The 20,474-nt window shown below is 38.7% G+C and overlaps 1 protein-coding gene across 3 annotated transcripts in view; it reads right to left on the bottom strand.

Annotated features, from left to right (window-relative positions):
- TMEM117 (transmembrane protein 117) overlaps positions 1–20,474 on the bottom strand; it is a 199,759-nt gene that overhangs the window by 6,451 nt on the left and 172,834 nt on the right. For all 3 annotated transcript variants that reach the window (XM_090137909.1, XM_031589562.2, XM_090137914.1), the window contains one exon: positions 4,395–4,524. In XM_090137909.1, coding sequence (XP_089994035.1) covers positions 4,395–4,524 — 130 coding nt within the window. The remainder of the gene's footprint in view (positions 1–4,394; positions 4,525–20,474) is intronic.

The following is a 20,474-nucleotide window of genomic DNA, read 5'->3' as shown; positions in this document are numbered from 1 at the left end:
CCAGGCAACTGAGGCAGGAAGATCCTGCAGGTCTAAGTGCTCCCAAACAGCTTCTTATTATGGAGCATTTTTATTTTTGTAAGTAAATCCACTCTGTAATGGAGTAGTCATGTCCTAAAAACAGAATTCTAGTGTAGAAACCAGTCCTCGGGAGCTCTTTAGAGGTCAAGAGGACATGAAAATCCCACTTATTAAGGCTAGATTCAATTGACCTCATGCTGTGCAACCACAGCCAGAGGCTCATGTAGAAAATGTTGTCTTTAGATTCTTATCTCAATTGCATTTTGTGTCTAAAAACATCCAGACACCTCGTAAAACATACAGATATCTTAGAAACATTCTTCATCTCTTCTGTCATGTCAGTGCTATTGGCTAGATACATCCATACAGACCACTCACAGCTGAACTAAGCAGTAAATCCTCTGAGATCTTTTAATGTCTATGTGCACAGACAGCTTTGTTTTTACCTCTAACCTTTCTATTTTTGCCCTCAGGCTCCTTCAGGCATATCTGTGTAGGTGATGCTTGGCCTGGATCTAGTCATTCTTTTGGTTTAACTCCACAAGCCAGCCATACCAGGCACTTGCCAATCATGAAGATGACAATTTCTCCTTTGGGTGGAAGAGCACATCTACATCAGAACTCAGAAACACATTAACAAACAGCTAGAAAAACTCCCCGACTTGTTTCATACCTAAACCTTAATATTCCTCATTTGGAACTTATTTCAAACTATACAGCCAATTCTCTTGGATCTGTGCCATCAGATGGCACCATCCTGGCCTCCAAGAGCCTTTCAACAATAAAAGAATCAGAAGTAACAAAATTTACTTTAAAGTATTACAAATTTCCCTGGGTATTATAGAAACTAGGCTAGATTATGTATTTTCATAAACAACAGCCAGGAAGGAAAACATACACACTATAGTGAGCCATCTATCAAGGGAAATCCAGACGAGTTAAGCAAATGCAGCAATTCAAGATATTTTTGATGTTCATAGATAAAAGCGCCTATGAAAACACAATAAAAATGTTTAATACTGAGTAGATACTTGCTAGGAGTTCTTAGATGCAAAGAAATGTGGGCAAAATGAGGTACTAAGTTACCAATAAAAATGAGATAAGCTTGTGATAGTAAATTTAAAATTACAGTGAAACATATAAGCAACAGGCTGCAGATGTTGCAGGCCTAAGAAAGCATGCTACTTGTTCGAAGTAGCCAGATAAGTGAAAAATAATGCACTCAATACTGCTTCATTTATCTGCTTTTTGAGACAAGGACCTACACAGAAGCAACATTTTTTTTCTCTGCAATCATGAGGTACATTTTTAAAAATATGAAAGCAGATGCTCTCACACAGGTGCTGAATACAGGAGAGAAGACTTCAAGATTAAACAAAAAAAAACCACCAAAAATACCCCAAAACAAAACAAACAACAACAAAAAATACACGTTAGTAATCACCTATCTTAAAAGACTTACAATAAAATTAGGAGAGCTGGCAACACAGATCACATAACTGTGAAATCCTTCATCTGTACAGACCATATACCAAGTCATTAAGCACACATCAACAGAAAGGTGGTTTAATGTCATTTATTTCTCTGCATGTCCCTACACTTATAACTGAATCTTTGTGGGACCATTGCTCATTAGAGCAACCCAGCACTGAGTAGGGCTGCTCAGGGGAGACCAGGGGCTGCTCTTGCTTGTATCAGTCAAGAGTGACCAAATACATACAACTATGAATAATATTTGCAAGGAAAAAGATGGGAAATGATATTTCAGCCATGGCGCTTTTTTTCTCACTACTAGTAGAAATGGATTTTCAGTTTCTGGACATTGGGGCACAGATTGTAGTTTTGCAACTTGACCTTATCACAATAGCAAGTACAAAAATAAATGATATTCGGGCCCTTGTCATTTTTTTTCCTGCTTGTAACAAAAAAAGAAAAAAAAGTTACACAGTTAAGTTTAACACTGTGGATCCCATGAATTAAACAAGGCTTTAAACAAATAAGGTTTTAACAGGTCTTTACATTCCCTCCATTATCAGTACCCTCCTCACATCATCTGCCGCAGTTTCTTTCACTTTCTACCCTCATTTTAGATTTTATTACATTCATCTTGTTAAACATATATAAAGAACCAGTTTTTTCCTTCTTCTATTAGTTCCTTGATTTAAGTAGAAAATTAGAATCTACACATCCACACAAGAACTAGAGTTTGAAAATGATCTAAGATGATACCCTAACCTAACCTAAGAACAGATGGTTCAAGCAAAACTCACCCAAAGGGAGGTTCCTGTGCCATGTGTTATGGCTGTTTATTAGATATCCTAAAGGGTGGTGTAGCACTGAGATAAAACAGGCACTCAGTAGACAGAGTACGTGATGTGCAGTCAAATGGATTGATTTGTCTAGTGAATTTAATAAATGGATCTTGTTAATGCTGAGCAGGGAAAAATATTCCTCAGCCCCTATTCATTAGCTCATCCTCATTAAAAGAATGCTTTCTTGCCAGAAAATCAGAAAGACCTCCAGTCCTCTCTGCAGAAGACTCTACAATGTACAAATATCGATCTTATTTGATTTGTTTTTAAACAGCAGCACTGCTAGCAGTTGTATTTCTGATATGTAATTTATGTTCTTTGCTGTTGCTTATTCCTAGCTCTTCTCTGTTTATCAATATCCTTGACTCTTCTGCAATGCAAAACTGTTCTTCACTCTTCAGTCCCTCTTCTACCACCCATTGGTTTTCATTTACATTAATTATATCCTGAGTTCCTGTATCTAATGGTACAGCTCACCCAATCATTACTCAGTCCTTGTCCAAGCTTCTATGTGCACCCATTTCACTACTGCTCTTTATTCCATGGAATAACTGCAGGGCATCTGGGATCCTCATGGAACTGAGTCTCTTCAAATTCATGCTCTAGTTCTGAGAAGCAGAATTAAATCCTCTTTTCCACTAGGCCTGAATTCCATGCCTATTCATGTCAGATACTTGATTATTATACTCTTTTTTTGCTCTCTTCATTTCCCTTTTTATCCAAGACTTTTCTCACTTCAGAGAGAAAAACGTGTTCTTTGTCAGATACACATCTCTTCTCATTTTGTATCTTCTGTCACTGACCAGGACATCATTTACCTTTTTCACTTCGTCCTGCTCCTGATCTCAAACCATCTCATTTAGATGTACCTCAAACTCATTTCCTGCGGCCTACTATCTATTTCCTAACAGTACTCCAACAGGGAATCTACATACAACTTGAAAAAACTTCCTATCTCTCTATCTCTACTTTCTACTGACCCACTTGCCTCTTTTTACTCAACAGCCTGCAGGTAACTTTTGCACTCATTTTCTTTTTTTTTTCTGGTTTCCAACATAATCACTCCAATTTCTATCACCTCTTCTGAAAATGCCTTCTCTTCATTCAGCCTATTTCCAGTGAGTCCCCGCTCCTCATTCTTTCTTGCTTGGCACATTTTCCTTCCTTGTCTTTTGATGCCTGGTAAACTTAGGGCTCACCTGCTAACTGTTGGCCATGTCTTTGTATGATGTCTGAATATTCCTTTTGTCCCTGCTCTGCAGGAATTTCATATGGCTGTATCATTGGATGCTGTCTATATTTTATTGCTGTACACTGTCATGTGCTGTGACTGTTTATATTAGCAGCTAAGGACTTCTGTCAATTCACATTTGCATTCTTTTGCTATACAGTACTATTTATTTCTCTCTTGCCACCACATTGTTTTGCACAGCTTGAAAGTAAAAGCAAATTATTTATCTTCTCTTTAACCTTCCTCTCTTTTTCATTCTCTACTCTTATTCAAACACTGTCTCATAGTATGTAAGGACTGGGTACTTTTATCTCTATGTGCCATCCATTTGAATATCTGTGACTCTATTTCATTTGAAGTTATTTAACTGCCTGCTTTTGGTTAGATGAGTGATGGCAGTATGGCTGTGAGTGGCCTTTGCCAGATGAGAATGACCGAAGTTATGAAAAGACATTAGCATAAATCACAGCAAAGGCATCTGAAAGCATAAGAGATTTTAAATGAAATAAGCAGCTAATTCCCCTGGAGAGTAATTTTAGATAAAAGATTTCTGAAGCTACACTAGGTATTACTTAGTGTCACAAGAAGTTGCTGAAATCCATGACAAACAGCAGGTCTTTTTGATTTGTAAGATACAGATTCCTCATTTCCCTGAGAGGCTTATATATGGATGATACCGATAGGGAGAGTTAAACAGATAAAAAAACAGCAATCATCTAGAGAGATGGGGGAGAACAAAGAAAATATTTGGTAAAAAACATGTTAGCATTCATTTCGTACACAGAAGCAGTTCAACATGTGCCTGTATCACAGTCTGCGTGATTACATACCTGTTATATGAATGTGATACTCCTCTTTTAAGATCTTTTGGAAATAAGGTACTTTGAACTGCATGTGTGCAGATGGCAAGCCTGGAAGATTCACTTCAACATCACCCATAAAATGTGGGAACTCCCAGTCCTGTTAAAAAAGAAAAGCAATAGCCTAAATATAAGATTTCACAGTATATTTTGCCCTTTAGAGTGGCTTAACTCATCAAAAGGGCACGGTTCTATTTTTAAGCCTCCCATTATTGACTTTTCCCACTATAAGTTTTATGGAACCACTTGAAATTGAATATCTTGTTTACACTAACTATTACAGTATGATTTTTACTCCAGCTCCATGTAATTACATGTTTAAAAGTTCACTTCAGAACGATAATAATGAGCCCACCGCACCGGCTGACAGCAAAAAAAGTCCAAGTATATGAGCACCTGTATATCACACTGTCTAAAAAGAATTGTTTCATGATGTAACTAATTATTACAGCACCTTTGCAATAGAAGTTACAACTTCTGTTCCTAATCTGACAAACAGTTTACAGGTAAGAGATTGGCAGAGAAGGTCTGTCCCCTTAAGTCCTTCATACTTGCAACTCGCTCAACTTATGGGGTGTTTTCAGCAGCTGCTCATAATACATCTAAATAAACATTCTCTGCAACTGAAGATCCTTCAGCATAATCTGCCTGAATCAATCCAAGCAGTTTTCTCTGCTGATATATTTCAGCTGACAAAGTAATGCTGGAAATGTGGAAGCTCTTACCTATTATTATGCATATTTTGTGGCATGTGATAACTGAGCTGAGGAGGAGCTGCATTTAGAGGAATTTTTCATTTGGTTATCTGTACCCACCACTGATCACTTGAAAATGGGTATAATAGCATGGCTCATTACAGCCAAAACTTAAAAGTCCAGCAATATTGCTGGAGTCAGTATAATTACTGCTGGGTGGTTATCCAGTGTGCTGCAGGCTGTTAAAAACATACTGGCCCTGTTCCCATACATGCACCTGGATTTGTATCCCACAGTTAGTGCAACCCACACTTACTGACAGTAAGAAAAAGGAATCTGAAATGGAAGGAGCTCTGTAAATAGCTCCTGCTTCCTTTGCATACGATTTAACATGCAAGAACTGCTGAACAACTCCAACATTCTCAACGGTGGAAGGGAAACGAAAGATTGGGGTTTACCAGCAGGGAATTTATCATGGCCCAAACACTAACAGAGGCTGGTTTGTGCTAACATACTCTGATACTGAGCTAAATGGATTAACACGAATATACTTCAGAAGAAGCCCTGAGCTGCTATACCTGATTCTTAGTGTCTAGAGTGATAGAGAAAGTGCCAATTTACAGATGCAGAAGATAAAAGAAAATAAGGATGCTCTCATCTTCCCTTATCACAAATGCAAAGCATGCTCTTCTGGTCATCAGGTAATAGCAGCCCAGCTGCACAATTCCTTATGCTGCATCTGCAAACATCCCCTTAGCTTTGGGAGACATTCAGTAAGTGCCCAAGGATTAATATTTTATGAATGAGCACCCTCAGTTCATGATATCTAATACACATTTCTGGACTCATATCTCAGGGTAACTGAAACACATTCTCATCCAGGAAAAAATAGGAATAAATAGGGAGAAAAAAACCCATTACATATTCTTGAAGAAAACACAAATGGGGAACTAGAAATAAGTAAGCACACAATTACAAATCTGGCTTCCTGCGCTTGCCTTGCCCCAAGTGCTCCTACTGCTTTTTGCTGAATTTCAGATAAAATTCCATTAGACACAATTTTGTATTGGACTGTGTTTTTGCACCAATATTTTGTTGATATTAATGATCAGTGACTAGAATGTCAGCTCTGCCAAATTTGGAATATACCGAATTATCTGTTTTGGCAAACCATTACTGAATCTGGAAAACATTTCCTAAAACAAAGGAAAACAGAGATTCAACCCCAACAGCTTGCTCCTATTTACATTATAAAAAGAAGGTGATTGGAAAGCCCATTAGAAAAATACATATTTGATACTCCCTATTACAGGTACCTTTCACATGGTACAGTAGTTCACATTTTCTGTATATATACTTCACACTGTGCAAATCATGCTGGAATTGTCATGACCTCTGTTATCCTGTAGCCCCATAATACGTGGTTTCCATTGGTGACAACAGCCCACAGCTTTGCAGCTTCAGTGCAGAGAGATACAGGTGTGGGTAATAAAGATGGATACTGACACTGGAGACCCCATGGTTATGAACAACTGATCTTGCCACGCTAGAGAAATCCAGACCTGGATCTGCAGAAAGCTGCATTTAAGTGTAAAAACAAAACAAAGAAATAGCATCTAACATACATGAAAGGAACTGTGTATGGTAAATTTTGTCACAACCTGGATCTTCAGACCAGTCAAGAAAAAGCAAAGTCTAAAATTTTGTTAGCAAGCATAAAATGACTCCAAGTGGATCCTAGAGTGAGGAAAACTAAACCATTAACACAAAAATCATATCCATCCCAGGGAAAGGCTCCAGATGTCAATGACATGCTGGAGTGCTCCCCGACCCCCACCAGCCTGAAAGCACTGACCTCAGGGCCTGCAGGAGCAACAGATGGTGAACAAAGCACTGTGAAAAGTGGTGGAAACTAAAAAGTGTGCATATAACAATTTTAACATTAGTACTGCTACTGAAACATTTTTTGTAAGAATTAGAAGTCAAATAAAAATAGTTATTGGATTACATTGTTAAAATTTAAAGGATGCTACTAATAAAATCTTGGCTATATCTAGAAGGTATTCTAGAAGCTTCTTCTATGGCCATAAATAAAGTTCAAGTGTAAAACCTCTCACAGACTGATTATAAAACCCGCTCAAAACAAGCCTAGTGAAAATAAAGAAATAAAATGTAAAATAACAATAATAAATAAAACAAAACTCAAGAAAATGTATCTGAAAGTAATATAAAAAAAAAAACAACAACAAAAACAAATAAAATAATGAGTTACACTACTGACTTCCATGAAGGTCACTACAGCCACAGCGCTCAGAAGAATGAAGCTTCAGTTTACTAAATCAAATGGCCTTTGGAGCTCTATCTAGCTCATAGATTTGGTAAGTAAGAATGCATATACATCACCTGCAAACATGAGTGCATTATTACTGAGGAGAAAAGCTGATAACTAATAACTTTCTTAGCAAATGTCAGTATCAGGCTGACAAATCCAAACTAACAAAGCATTTTGCTGTCTTGACTCCAAGAAACTTGTCCAAAGTCTTCTGACTCTGCTCTCTCTTTTTAATTTCTTCTTCACTAACCAACAAAAGACAACTTAACTTGAATAGTACCCAGAAAAACAGGTTTCTAAGAAATTCTAGATGTTTGGGGGGAATCATCTGCATCATTTTCTAGTAGGGACACTAACAGCTTGAATGTTCAAGTCCAAAATCTAAATGCTTCCCCCCTTGAAATACAGTTTAGTTCTATGTCATGCCTTCTGACATGGTATTTTCTCTCTGTGCTATCAATCTGTGCTCACCTGTGGGTCATGATTGACATATGCCATGTTCTTTAAGTTCTCAGCTCATAATTAATACAATTCACTTGATCAGCTTTAGCCCTCACCAATGAGGTGTCTGTATTTTGCTGTGTCTATGATCTTATTGGAAATTGTGCCCCAAATACTTCATTTAGGCCATATCTTCACTTGCATTGTTTGAAAAATAAATTTGTGTAGACATACTGGTAACTCACATTTGTCCCTCTCATACGACATGTTTCTCTCTCTCTTTCTTTAAATTTGTCAGCCTCAGGTTTCTCACATTCACCTACTTCTGCATTTTCTAACCTGGGGGTCTGCAGAATACCTCTATGCAGTCTAAGAAGAAAAAGCCAACCCAGCACTACGAGACTTAAATCAGCTGTACAGAGATCTCAAGCCTCACTGGCAAGTTTTGTGGGATGTGCAAATCAAATGAGGTTATTACCTCATTTCACTCTGCAGTCATGAGGAAAGGGCAGCCAGAGGATAAATTTAAGATCACCAAGGTGTTCATCCTAGTGCTGCAATGGGCAAAGAGAGCACCTCTGATTTCCATCACCTACTTCATTAAATCCACAAGCACAGCAATAAAAATAGATGCTGCAAAGGAGGCCGTGATATTTTGATTTTCTTGCCTTTGCTTCCAGTTCTCCAAGACAAACAAATGCATATACTCTCTGCCACAATGCCAGGTACTGGCTTAAGGTACTGCAGTGCAACTGGAGGCACTGACTTGGTATCTCTTCAAGTAAATACATAATTGCAATGGCAGCTAAGCATCAAAGCCACACTTCTTGATAAAATCTGGCCATTCTCTGCCATCATCTGGGAAAAATAAATGGCAGGAGAAGCTCCATCCTGGCCCCCAGTACCACATGCTTCATACACACATGATCCCACATTCCTCAGCATCCAGCACTTCTCCACCCAAGGGAAACTGCAGCAGAGAATATAGGGCTGGAATTAAAAGCTGGTAATGATTAATGGCAGCCAAATGTGCCAAATGCTTTCATCTTGCCTCTTGCCTCTGTGTAGCTCAGAGGATAATCGGTACACAGCAACTACAAAATAATGCTAAAATAATATAAACTCTTTTCAGATGTAATCTTGAAAGAGGACAAATGCACACTGAGTATTCTGCTTTAAGTTGTAAAGATATGTGCTGTATTTAATACCAGGAACACATTCGCACTTTAAACCCTTTTGAATAAATAAACAAAAACCAGAGGGAAAGAATTCAGGGAATGCAGATATGAATGTGCATATTTGTGTTTGTTCCAGAAACTGCCAATAGCAATTTTTATTTAATTTATAAAAATCCTTTTATCTTATCAGGTTGGAGGCTTTATGTTTTCAGGTATCTTTGCATCTCTTACACAGCTTTGTTTCAGCTCTCAGAGCGTGGTAAGACAGGCAGATAGAGGAGATTTAATGACAAGCAGTGTCTATAAATTTTTGCAAGTGTTTGAAGTAAGGAATGAGCAGCTGGAATTCAGAGACAAAGGCCCGAATCCTCTGTGGTTATCTCTAACTTCATTTGGAACTGCAGCTTACAGTGATCTCTGCATCTGTGAGCTGCTAAAACACAAACACAATTTTAATATTTCACTCCAATATACATAACAAGTCACCAGCCACAACCAGAACTCACTGTTATGCCTATGGTATCAAATTTACAGCTAAGTTTCCGACCTCCTGCTCTTTGCAAATGTGTTATTTTACTAGGAAGGAAGTTTGACAGACATTGCAGTTTTCAGCCTTCACTAAACCAAGAATACCCAGCTACTCTTAACCTTGTCTGCATGTATGCTTGTATGGCTTTAGTGAGGCTGCTTATCACTCAAAGTGAAGCGTGACAAATTATTATTCAGAGGACTTGGAGGTCCATGTTGGTTCTATCAGTGCTAATCTAGTCACAGTTTTCAAGGGCAGAAAGTGTTATTTGATCTGTTCACCTGTTTACGCTTCACCTGCTTGAATTGTTATTGGCAATAACAATCATAAAACTCCACTAGGGGCTTTGGCACAAAATCCCTAATTGCAGACGTAGCTACATCTTTCATCACTTAGTTGTGAAGAATACAAAATACAGAAAATCCACTCTAACACTCGAATGACTCCCTCAGTATTGAAATACCCTCTCAGAAAACAAGCTGGAGAACTGTTTCGCTTCTGCCTTGAATTTCTCTAATTACTGCTTCCCAACAGTGCATTCCAATAGAAAGGTATTTCTGCACTATACTGCAAAGCAAGGACGTACCCACAATCTTCTTGTTGTTCTCCATCACCTTTACACTCCTGTCCTCCTCAGTCTTTGCCTTCTACAAATGGCCTTTCTCTAGAACCACCGCTACAACTGTCACTTATTTCTCAATTATAACAGGACATTATATCCGAGAAGATATTAGTAGGATAGCAGCAACTATCTCATTATGAGTCAAAGCAGCATCTGAGCCTCCCTTTATTTTTTGTGCTTGGACTTTAATGACCCCTTTCAATAAAAGATCATTAGAGTAATTCAGTCTACTGTCCATTTCTGCTCATTTAAAAGAAAAAAATCCCCATGCCCTCCAGATCTCAAACAAGCTCTATGTCTCTGTACTTTGATTTTACATACTAATACATTTTGAACAAAGCCAAAGCCATGTATGTACATGTTCTCAAAACAGTGCTAGTTGTTAATAAAATGTCAGAACTGATCTTCCACTTTTCTTGAGCAAGCTCAAAGCAATCTCAAAATTTCAGACTGCCTAAAACAAGAAATGCCTGCATTTCCCTGAAAGACCTGTAGCCATGCCTATCTGCACTGGCAGATGACTGTTCTGTGACATTCAGCATTCCTCTCTTTCTCCTACCTATAACTCAGGTATCACCCTCTGTTCGCTCCTCACAACCTGGTAATGCCTTGATATTGCAGATCTTTTCTGCATAACACATTATAGATATGACAATTCCTATCAAACCTCACAGCTAGAATTCTTATTGAGGCTCTCATCATTTGCTATCATCATTCGGCATTCTTTCCTCTGGACTTGATGAGCACAGTTCTCCACTGATAGAGAAATCCTGCCGCAGAGACCATTTTTCTAGTCTGTTTCTTTTGCCACGTCATTCTTCTTAGATCAGATAAAATATAGGCTACTTCTTTTCATATTCAAATCCCTTTAGATCTTTCACAACCCTTGGTACAGACTCTATCTGACATCTGCTCTTTCTATCAGTTTATATGGAAGTTTAAGCTATGATTCTTTTTGCTATTTAAAGAAATTTTCTTCTCTGTGGATCTTTATCAGCTGCAGAGTTTTCTACTCTATGGCTCCTCGCTCCCTATGAGAAAACTTGAGGATGTTGTGCATTAGGAATCCAGGATTACCTGTCATCTTGACAAATGATGTCACGACTGCTTACACACGGCTCTCCATGCAGATAGAACTTGACTTTTCTTTGACCATAAAATGCTCTAGGATCAGAGTTGTGTTTTGGTTGTTTTTGAACATCAGCTAGCAACACAGTGCCTTGCCTTTAATGACAATTACTAGTTCCTCAGTAGGACAAGTATTGCTGGTAGTGCAGAGAATTAATGGTTATCAATTCTTTCTGTTACATTAGAAAAAAACACGTGTTTGATAACCAGACAGTGCACAAGGAAGGATGGATACTCAACCTCACATTTTTAGACAATCTGTGTAGTCACCAGGAATAGCCTGGTCCCTCTTTCCCTCTGAGGACAAAGACTGTTCTTCCTCATGGCTTCACTTCAAGTTTTCGATACTCACAAGAGTCATAGAATCACAGAACTGCAGGGGTTGGAAGGGACCTCTAGAAATCATCGAGTCCAACTCCCTCACTAAGGCAGGTTTCCCACAGGTTGCACAGGTAGGGGTCCAGATGGGTCTTGAATATCTCCATAGAAGGAGACTCCACAACCTCTCTGGGCAACCTGTTCCCAGTGCTCTGTCACCTTCCCTGTAAAGAAGTCCTGCATATTTGTGTGGAACTTCCAATGTTCCAGTTTTAAGCCACTTCTCCTCATCTTATCACTGCACACTACTGAAGAGTCTGGTCTCATCCAATTGCCTCCCACACTGCAGATACTTATAAACATTAACCAGATTCCATCTCAGTCTTCTCTAGGTTGAACAGACCCAGCTCTCTCAGTCTTTAAGGAGGAATCTAGGGAGAGCAAGGTGAAGCAGCCTTTTCCTTGCTAGAGGTGATGTAGACATCACTGAGCACAGCCTCTGTGCACACCCAGGATGTCCTAGGAAGATGTCCACCAACATTTCCACCAGGCAAATACGAGGTCAGGGACACTGTGACACTCATCTTTATAATTCCCACTTGCCTGCTGCTGATCAATTCACAATTGCTGAAAATACTAATTAAAAAAAGCTGCTGAAAAGTAAATGTCCTGTTTTGACTCTGCGTTTCTCCAAATTTTTTAAGCCTTTATTTTTGCTTTACTGTCTTACTCATGTCTAGCCTTGGTTAAAACAAATATCTGTCAGGTAATTCTTCTGGATGAGAAACACTAGTGAGAGCTTTCCTAGTTAATTTTTGGATTGGATAAGCTGCTAAATAAAGGAGTAATTTTCCAATACTGTGTATGTGTAAGAGAGAAAGAAAGTAGTTCCTACAAAGCATCTGAGTTTTGTTTCCTATGCAAAACTTCCCCAAGCCACTAGTAAGTTAGTCAAGTTGGCCATAATGACTTCTAACTACTTCAGTGATGCATTTCATGAACGCCATTTCTGTGGTGAATAGGAGAAATGAACTAACATATACTTTCTGATTTCCTAAGTCTTCAGCTTGGTGTCAAGGGAAATCAATGATGACATAGCAATTAATCTTTCTCGTATCCTTGAAGTCTGACTATGATTTGGAGAATAAAAATAAAACTTAAATATATTGCTATGAAATCACCACCAACAATATGAGTATCTGTGCACTCATACACATACCCTTGCATTGTGCTGAGCAATAGTATGACATCTGGAGCATTTCAGGATTTGCAAAAACTGCTAATGCCATTTGTACCTGTTTGGGAATGGTAAGTTAAATTTAGAGCTCTAAATAATTTTGCATTGAGGCTGCTATTTCCAGTTAATTTCAGCTGTATTAAAATATATATCACCTTTTTTTCTTTCCAAATACCCACATACATAAATTTCCTTGTTGCTTGATATATAAATAAAAAATATTTTCTTGCGTTGCTTAAATCCAGGAAGATAGATTTGCAGTAAAATACTTGAGCAGATATTTTCCTTGCTATGAGCTTTGCAACATAAAAAATGATGCTATAGAAACAAAGGATATCACGACCAAGAACATTATATGTTATGCTATTACGTGTTGCTCACTGTACATGGAAAGTAAATCAGCTGCCTTAAGATTAGGAATGGGTGACTGAAGAGCTGTTCTGTCTTGGACAAAACTCCTTCAGCTCATACATGCTCTGAAGAATTTTGCTACCATATGCTCTGAGAAAATTTGGGGCTAGTTGCAAACAACAATATGAGCTTGCCTTTATGGCACTATGCACACTCTAGGATGAATTTTGAATTGACATTTTTAAACCAATGGTCTCAGTTTGAAAACCATCATCCAGCTGGTTTTTGGTTTATCTGTAACTGTAAATAACATGTGCTTGCCCAGGGTTCAACTTGCAGTAAACAGTAGAGAAACAGCAACATTCAATTTCAATTGAAAAAAAGAAATAGGATTATTTTTTGCATTTCATAGAATCATAGAATGGGTTGGGTTGAAAAGAACCTTAAAGATCATCCTGTTCCAACCCCTGCTGAGGGCAGGGTTGCGATCCACCAGATCAGGCTGCCCTGGGCCCCATCCAACCTGGCCTTGAAAGCCTCCAGGGAAGAAGCATCCACAGCCTCTTTTACAGAAAGTAAAAAGGCCAGATATACACAGAATGCAAGCAAAAACATGTTCAAATTTGGGTTTTACAAAAAAGTCAGTGCAAATTCCTTATTCCTTTTCTTTTAAAAAGAAATCCAGATAGTAATAAGTCTCTTCCAAAAATATTCTTAATTTACTAATTAAAAATACTAGTTTTAGTACATACGCAAAGAAAAAGACAACTGCACAGGTATTGACAGAAGAAACACTTACTTTCCAAAACCTGGTTATCTGCAACTGAAGTTTTAGTTTCAGGAACAACAGTAATATAAAATACATCTGGCATCTAGTTTTCCCAGATCCTTCTCTTTTTTATTTTTCTTTCTTTTCTTTTAATTTTACTTGAAGCTAAAATTTTCAGTGTCCTGAGTTCTAGCTAATAGGATTAGCAGCAGCATACTGTACTTGCTAATGTGTTGCCTTCATCTACTACGACAACACATTAACATATTGCATTCCTGAAGTCCTCTTCCACACTTTCTCTAAGCTCCCATTTTAGCTTTCAAGGCTGTGGTGTGGCCATTAGGCACATCTGTTCCACAAGTTGTTACTTGTTTGGTGTCAGTTGGGGTGGCAGTACAAAATGCATACATTATGCTTCCATAGAGATTACGTAAACACAGCTGGGTAGCAAAAGAAGATATGAGGAAACACAGAAAGCTTAGCAGGTGTGCATATAGAAATAAAATCAGCATAACTCGCATGTCAGTATCTCTGGAACATGTCTTTAAATGATAATCACCAATCTACAATACAAGTGAAAATAGATATACATTATATGAATGTTTATTTTGTCCATTTTAATTTGCATTATATATACTGCCAAATAGGTTTCTAGTACTTATTGACTGTGTGGGTTAGATTTCCTTTACCACAATGGGAACTAGCATAGAGATCCTACAGTCACTCACGTTTGGTGGTTCTGATCTTCCAGCTGAGTTATGCTCTGGGAAATTCAGCTTAGTCCTACTCCAGAAGTACCATGGATCACCCTAGGCTTGTCCATACACACTACAAAGCAGACATCCTTTCTCACAATTAAGGTCCTTTTCAGAATATGTCAATGATGTCCTCTGAATACCTTTTCTGTCTTTTCAGTCATATACCTACATTTTTCCATTGACTGCAATAATTCTAGTAATCATATGAGACACTTTCTCCCACTGTCTCCCATAGCAGATCTAAAAGATAAACAGCAGAATGCCCATGTAGCTGCTGTGGTACATCCTCATCAAATGCGAGCATCTGCCTTGGCCACCTGAAATTACAACTCAGCACAAGCCACTACAAATTTCAATAGGATGTAAATGGAATGGCCCAGCCTTCTGATACAAATGGATTGGAAAATTTAACTGAAAATATAAATCCATAAAAACAAAACAGCGCTTAATTGCGCTGTTGTGTACAGGCTCAGATCAGTGCATGAGATACAAACTGCCAAATTCTGTCACAACAGACCCAGGAAAAAGCTATATTTGATCACAGAACTAAAGCTGTTCTCTGTACTTTCTTCTGTTTTCCTCATCTACTCCGTGAGCAGAGTGCCCATGCAGATTTCTCAGCCAGTGACAGACATTTTGGATGACGCTACCTGGAGATGAAGGGGTGAAGCAAAGAGGTACTGCCCTGTGGAAATGTCTTGCCCCATGGAAAGAAATCTTTCAGAGCAATGGTGATTGCCTGTCAGTCTTCTTTCAAGCATTTCAAAGAAATGTCAATGTATTCCATTGGTGATCTGCTTGAAAAGTCACATAGAAGGAGCCATGTACTGTTTCCCAGAATGTTTTTCCAGGAGGCTAGTTGCAGAATTAAGCTAAATTTACTGGACTGGACTCTATCCACATATGTGTCTGATGAACTGAGCCAGCTCAGAGTACTTAGCAGTTTGCAATGTCAGAGGGTTTTCTACCCTACAATGTCAGAGACTGATATCCTGAGCAGAATATAGGTGTTCCTAGTTAAACATCTAGTTAAGGAGAAAGAGATGTCCAGCTCTGAGGCATCCCCAGTCTAACACTAGAAGGTCTGAAAGCGAAAATGGGAGTTTTTCAGACTGGCAGTGATCCTATGTCAGACAACTTCTAGTGAGCATAGAACTTGCCACTGGAACAAGACCTCAAAATGATGTGCAATGCATTTTCAGAAGTGAATTAAATTCTGTTACTCTTTTACATGAGGTTGTTTCCTATATTATGATACATTCTTTAATTACAAGACAATTTACTGAATCAGACAAAAACACGCTCTTCTTCAATGCGCATGAGAAAAATTACAGGAAAAACCATTTGCTAAGAATCACCATAAGATCTTTGTCACAAGATACCCTTATTTTATTTTATTCTCCATCACTGACTAAACAGATTTTGAGGGAAAAAAAAGAAAACAATACTCTCCCTATATAAGTACAGGTCTACCACTTTTATTATTTTCACTAAGAAGCTACAGAAAACTAGTGTGTTACTTGGATTATTACACTGCATATCCCATATAGACCACAGTATTACATTAGTCATTCACTGCAGTTCAGTTACATGAAACATCCTCTCATTACAGAGATGTGACATTATAGTTGCAGAAATTATTTACTTGAGCTCTCACCTTCCAATTTACCCTTGGCAAAAATTCATTCCTTTTCTTATCCCCTGGGGAAATGCTTATAGTAGAATAATAGAATCATAGAATCATTAAGATTGGAAAAGACCTCTAAGATCATCTAGTCAGCCCATCACCACCATGCCCACTAAACAATACCTCTCAGTGCCACAAACACACATTTCTTGAACACCTTCAGGGATGGTGACTCCATCACTTTCCTGGGCACCTTGTTCCAATAACTGACCTTTCCTCCAGAGAAGAATATTTTCCTAATACTCAACCTGAACCTCCTTTGGTGTAACACAAGGCTACTACCTCTCATCCTGTATCTACTTACCTGGGAGAAGAGGTCGACCCCCACCTCGACATAGCCTCCTTTCAGGCAGTTGTAGGAGCAATAAGGTCTCTCCTGAGCCTCCTCTTCTCCAGACTAAACAATCCCAGTTCCCTCAGCCACTCTCCGCAAGTCCTGCAGTTTCGTTGCCCTTCTCTGGACAAGCTTTAGGGTCTCAATGTCTTTCCTGTAGTGAGGGTCCCAAAACTGAACACAGTACTTGAGCTACTCAGTGCTGAGTATAGGGGGATGATCATTTCCCTAGTCCTGCTGTCTATACCATCACTTATAAAAGCCAGGATGCCATTGACTTACTTGGCCACGTGGGCACACTGCTGGCTCATAATGAGTATCATAGAATCCTTTCAACTTGGGATATTCTATAATATTTTATGATTCTAAGAAAGACTCGAATTTCATACACCCTTGCTGTCTGGGCCTGATTCCCCCATCCCACATTCCGTGTGATCACACCCAAGATGATCTGCTCCATAACCTTCTCTAGCTCTGAGATCAGGCTGACAGGCCTGTAGTTCCCATATACTCCTTACTACTCTTCTTACAGACTAGCATCACATTAGCTAGTGTCTCCAGTCATCTGAAACCTCTCCAGTTGATCAGTATTGCTTGGCTATCACCTCCGCCAGCTCCCTCAGCATCGTGGGGTGGACCCATCTAGCCCCATGGACTTGTGGCAGTGCAGGCAGAATATCTAATCTCTAATTGTTTCCACCTGGATCGTAGGGGGTTGATTCTGCTCCCCATCCTTGCCTTCCAGCTCAGCAACCTGAATACCCTGAAGATAACTGAATTAACGATTAAAGACAGAAGCAAAGAAGATATTGAGTACCTCAGCCTTCTCCTCATCGTTGGTGGTGATGTTCCCTGCTGCATCCAAGAAAGGATGGCCCTCCTTTTGTTGTTAATGCATTTGTAAAAACACTTTTTGTTACCTTTTACAATAGCGGACTGCATAACCTAGCAACATCCTTGTACTCTTCTTGAGTTGCCTGTCCCTTCTTCCATAGTAATATCTTCTGTACATTACAAGTGCGTAAATTACATGCCTCAAGGAATGAACAAAATCATAAATCCAAAAATACAGCCTCAAATGTGAATAAAAATTAGGGAAGATAACTCTTTTCTACAGTCTCCTCTCTGACCCCAGTGCAAAAACTTACTGCCTGACTGTGAGAAAGAAAAAACGCAATTTCAGCTTTTTAGACCACAGCGATATATCTACCTCTGCCAACTGTATGCAGAAAACATGAACTTCATCCTAAAAGGTTTTCGATGTTTAGAAATCTCCTGGGAGAACTTGTCAAAAACACAGTGAACCAAGTTCTAATTGCACTAACTCATCCTGCTCTTGACAAACACAACAGTTTGGTTTGAATTTCAAAACTACTCCCGTCAAAATCCTTGGGAGCAGAGAGAATGTTGTTAAGGTGTCTTTTTGAACCTCAAAGACAAAATCAGGTTGGTGGTGTGCCTTGAATGAATTAAAACATTCTCTTAGTGAGACGTGAATCCAAATATAGCAACTATGCTGGTCACAACGAAATGCTGAATTATTGCTTTAAAAAAGATGAAACAGGGTGGAAAACCTCAAAAGGTATGGAAATTCAGTGAAGATAAGATAGCATATTTACAGCACTTGGCAGAAGCTTATCCAAACTACCAGAGCCTTCTGAAGGAAGCCCTCCTGCGACCCTCCTAGTCACTCTTTACCTTTGCTCTGCAAGTAATTCTTTTTTCACCTCACTGCCAATGCTCTCTTTGGAAGACCACTTGCCTACTCCTTCCACAGTTCATTTCCTTCGGGGTCAATTGTAAGTGCCCATGAGCCACTCTTTTTGGAGGGGAAGATCTCTTCCAACATCTGTTGTTTCAGAAATTTACTTCTTTCATCTACCCACATGACCTTTGCTGCTAAAGACAATACATACATGCTTTTCCTCTCTATTTTCTTCCTTAACTTCCTCCTTAGCATCTATTGACAAGTAAACTTAAATGAACCCTTCAGATTTTTAATTCTGAGGACTTTCCTGACAAAAGTTTAGAAAAACTACATACTGCCGTCTCTCAGATGCAGTACGCTGTGTGCATGCCAATGCAGGGCTTCCAAATTTACAAGTGTGACTCCAAAACTTGTAATGACTGGTACCAATGAACTACAGGAGCTACATAACAGCAGCTGGTTGATCACTCTCAGTGTGATTAATAGACCAGGTGGGTTTTAAAGCAAAGTTCTGCGTGTGTACATATGTAGAGGAGAGGTAGATGCATGTGTTTTTTGGGAAGTGTCTGTTTAGCCAATCAAAGCCACATAATGCAGATAGTTACTGAGGCTTTCTACACAAGAAAATAGAAAATTCAAGCATTCTTTTCAATTGTTCAAGGAAATGCTAAATCAATTTTCTCATCAGAGGGGATGTTTTAGAGCAATTCACCAAGTCAAGATAATGAATGAGCTGTTCTTTCACAGTATTCCTCAAGGAAGAATTATCCCAAATGATATGGTTACTTCATACGAGCATTTGTAAAGGGACAATCATTATATGAATTACATATTTTACATAACTTATTTCAACTTCCAGTTTATAACAGTACTTTTATCTTTTTTTCATTCAGCAATAAAAAAGGCATCATTTATAATTCTCCTGGCCTGCCTACAGAACAAACGTCTGCTAGTGAAGTTGCTGTGCTCATTATACAATTATACATTGGAGGGTCCTGGGCAATGTATATTAACCAAAATAATGAATTGATTAAAAATGCTCACTTACATGTAGCAGTTTAGGTATGAGAAATGCATTACAAAACGTATTTGGGGTGGCAAGGGTGTTCACCTACAATAATATTAACTACCATTTGACAGATATTGGACAGGCACTTGCAATGCTACGTGCTTAGAGTCCAGACAGTAGTATTCTTGCTGTCATGTTTTTAAAAAAAAACACAGACTGCTTTTGTTTCCTTGGGCTAAGAATACTCTTACTGAGGTTTACTCAGTTTGACTGTAAAAAATGTGGCTAAAAAGTATGCAAATACAAATGAAATATGAACACAGCCAATTATAACAAGTGTTACTACAATTTAAAATGTCTGTATGAATATAGAGGTGGAGAGGTGTAATTCAAGAGAGTACCTTAGAACCACATTGCAGGTTATTATTACAGCAAAGTACTATTTAGGAATTAAAGACTACTGGGCTATTGGTCTGTATCAGCATGCCTGGCAGCAGAGCTTGGCCAAATGTTCTGCTCTGGCTTAAAAGCAATTTCACTGCTTTCTACAAGCAAAAATTAAAAAGCTGAGGTATTAAAATAACATTTGCTGATGTCTTCTGGCAGAGACCCTGCCAACAGATCTTGCAGACGCGGAGAGGATCTGAGAGCTCCATCTGATAGACTTCCCACCGCAAAGCACAGATATCCAGAAAAGACAGAATCCCCTGATGTGGGCTACAAAAACACTGACCAGGACAGATTGCTTTTAATCAAAGCTCACATGAGACTTACAGAAGATTAGAAGCTCCTACAGCAAAAGAAACTACTCCCCAGCAATCACACAGAATGACTACACCTCCCCTAAGAAACTCACCTAACAGCTTCCATGAAATGGGTAGGAATTATTGTTTTCCCTACCCATTTTATCCACATTTCCCAATTTCTCTAAGTTATCCTGCAGCCAGCTCCAAC

Source organism: Phasianus colchicus, chromosome 1 (assembly GCF_987193195.1).
Source record: "Phasianus colchicus chromosome 1, bPhaCol1.hap1.1, whole genome shotgun sequence".
NCBI classification, from domain to species: domain Eukaryota; kingdom Metazoa; phylum Chordata; class Aves; order Galliformes; family Phasianidae; genus Phasianus; species Phasianus colchicus.
The sequence above is the reverse complement of the archived record's forward strand: the minus strand, read 5'-3'. Positions and strand labels throughout refer to the sequence as shown.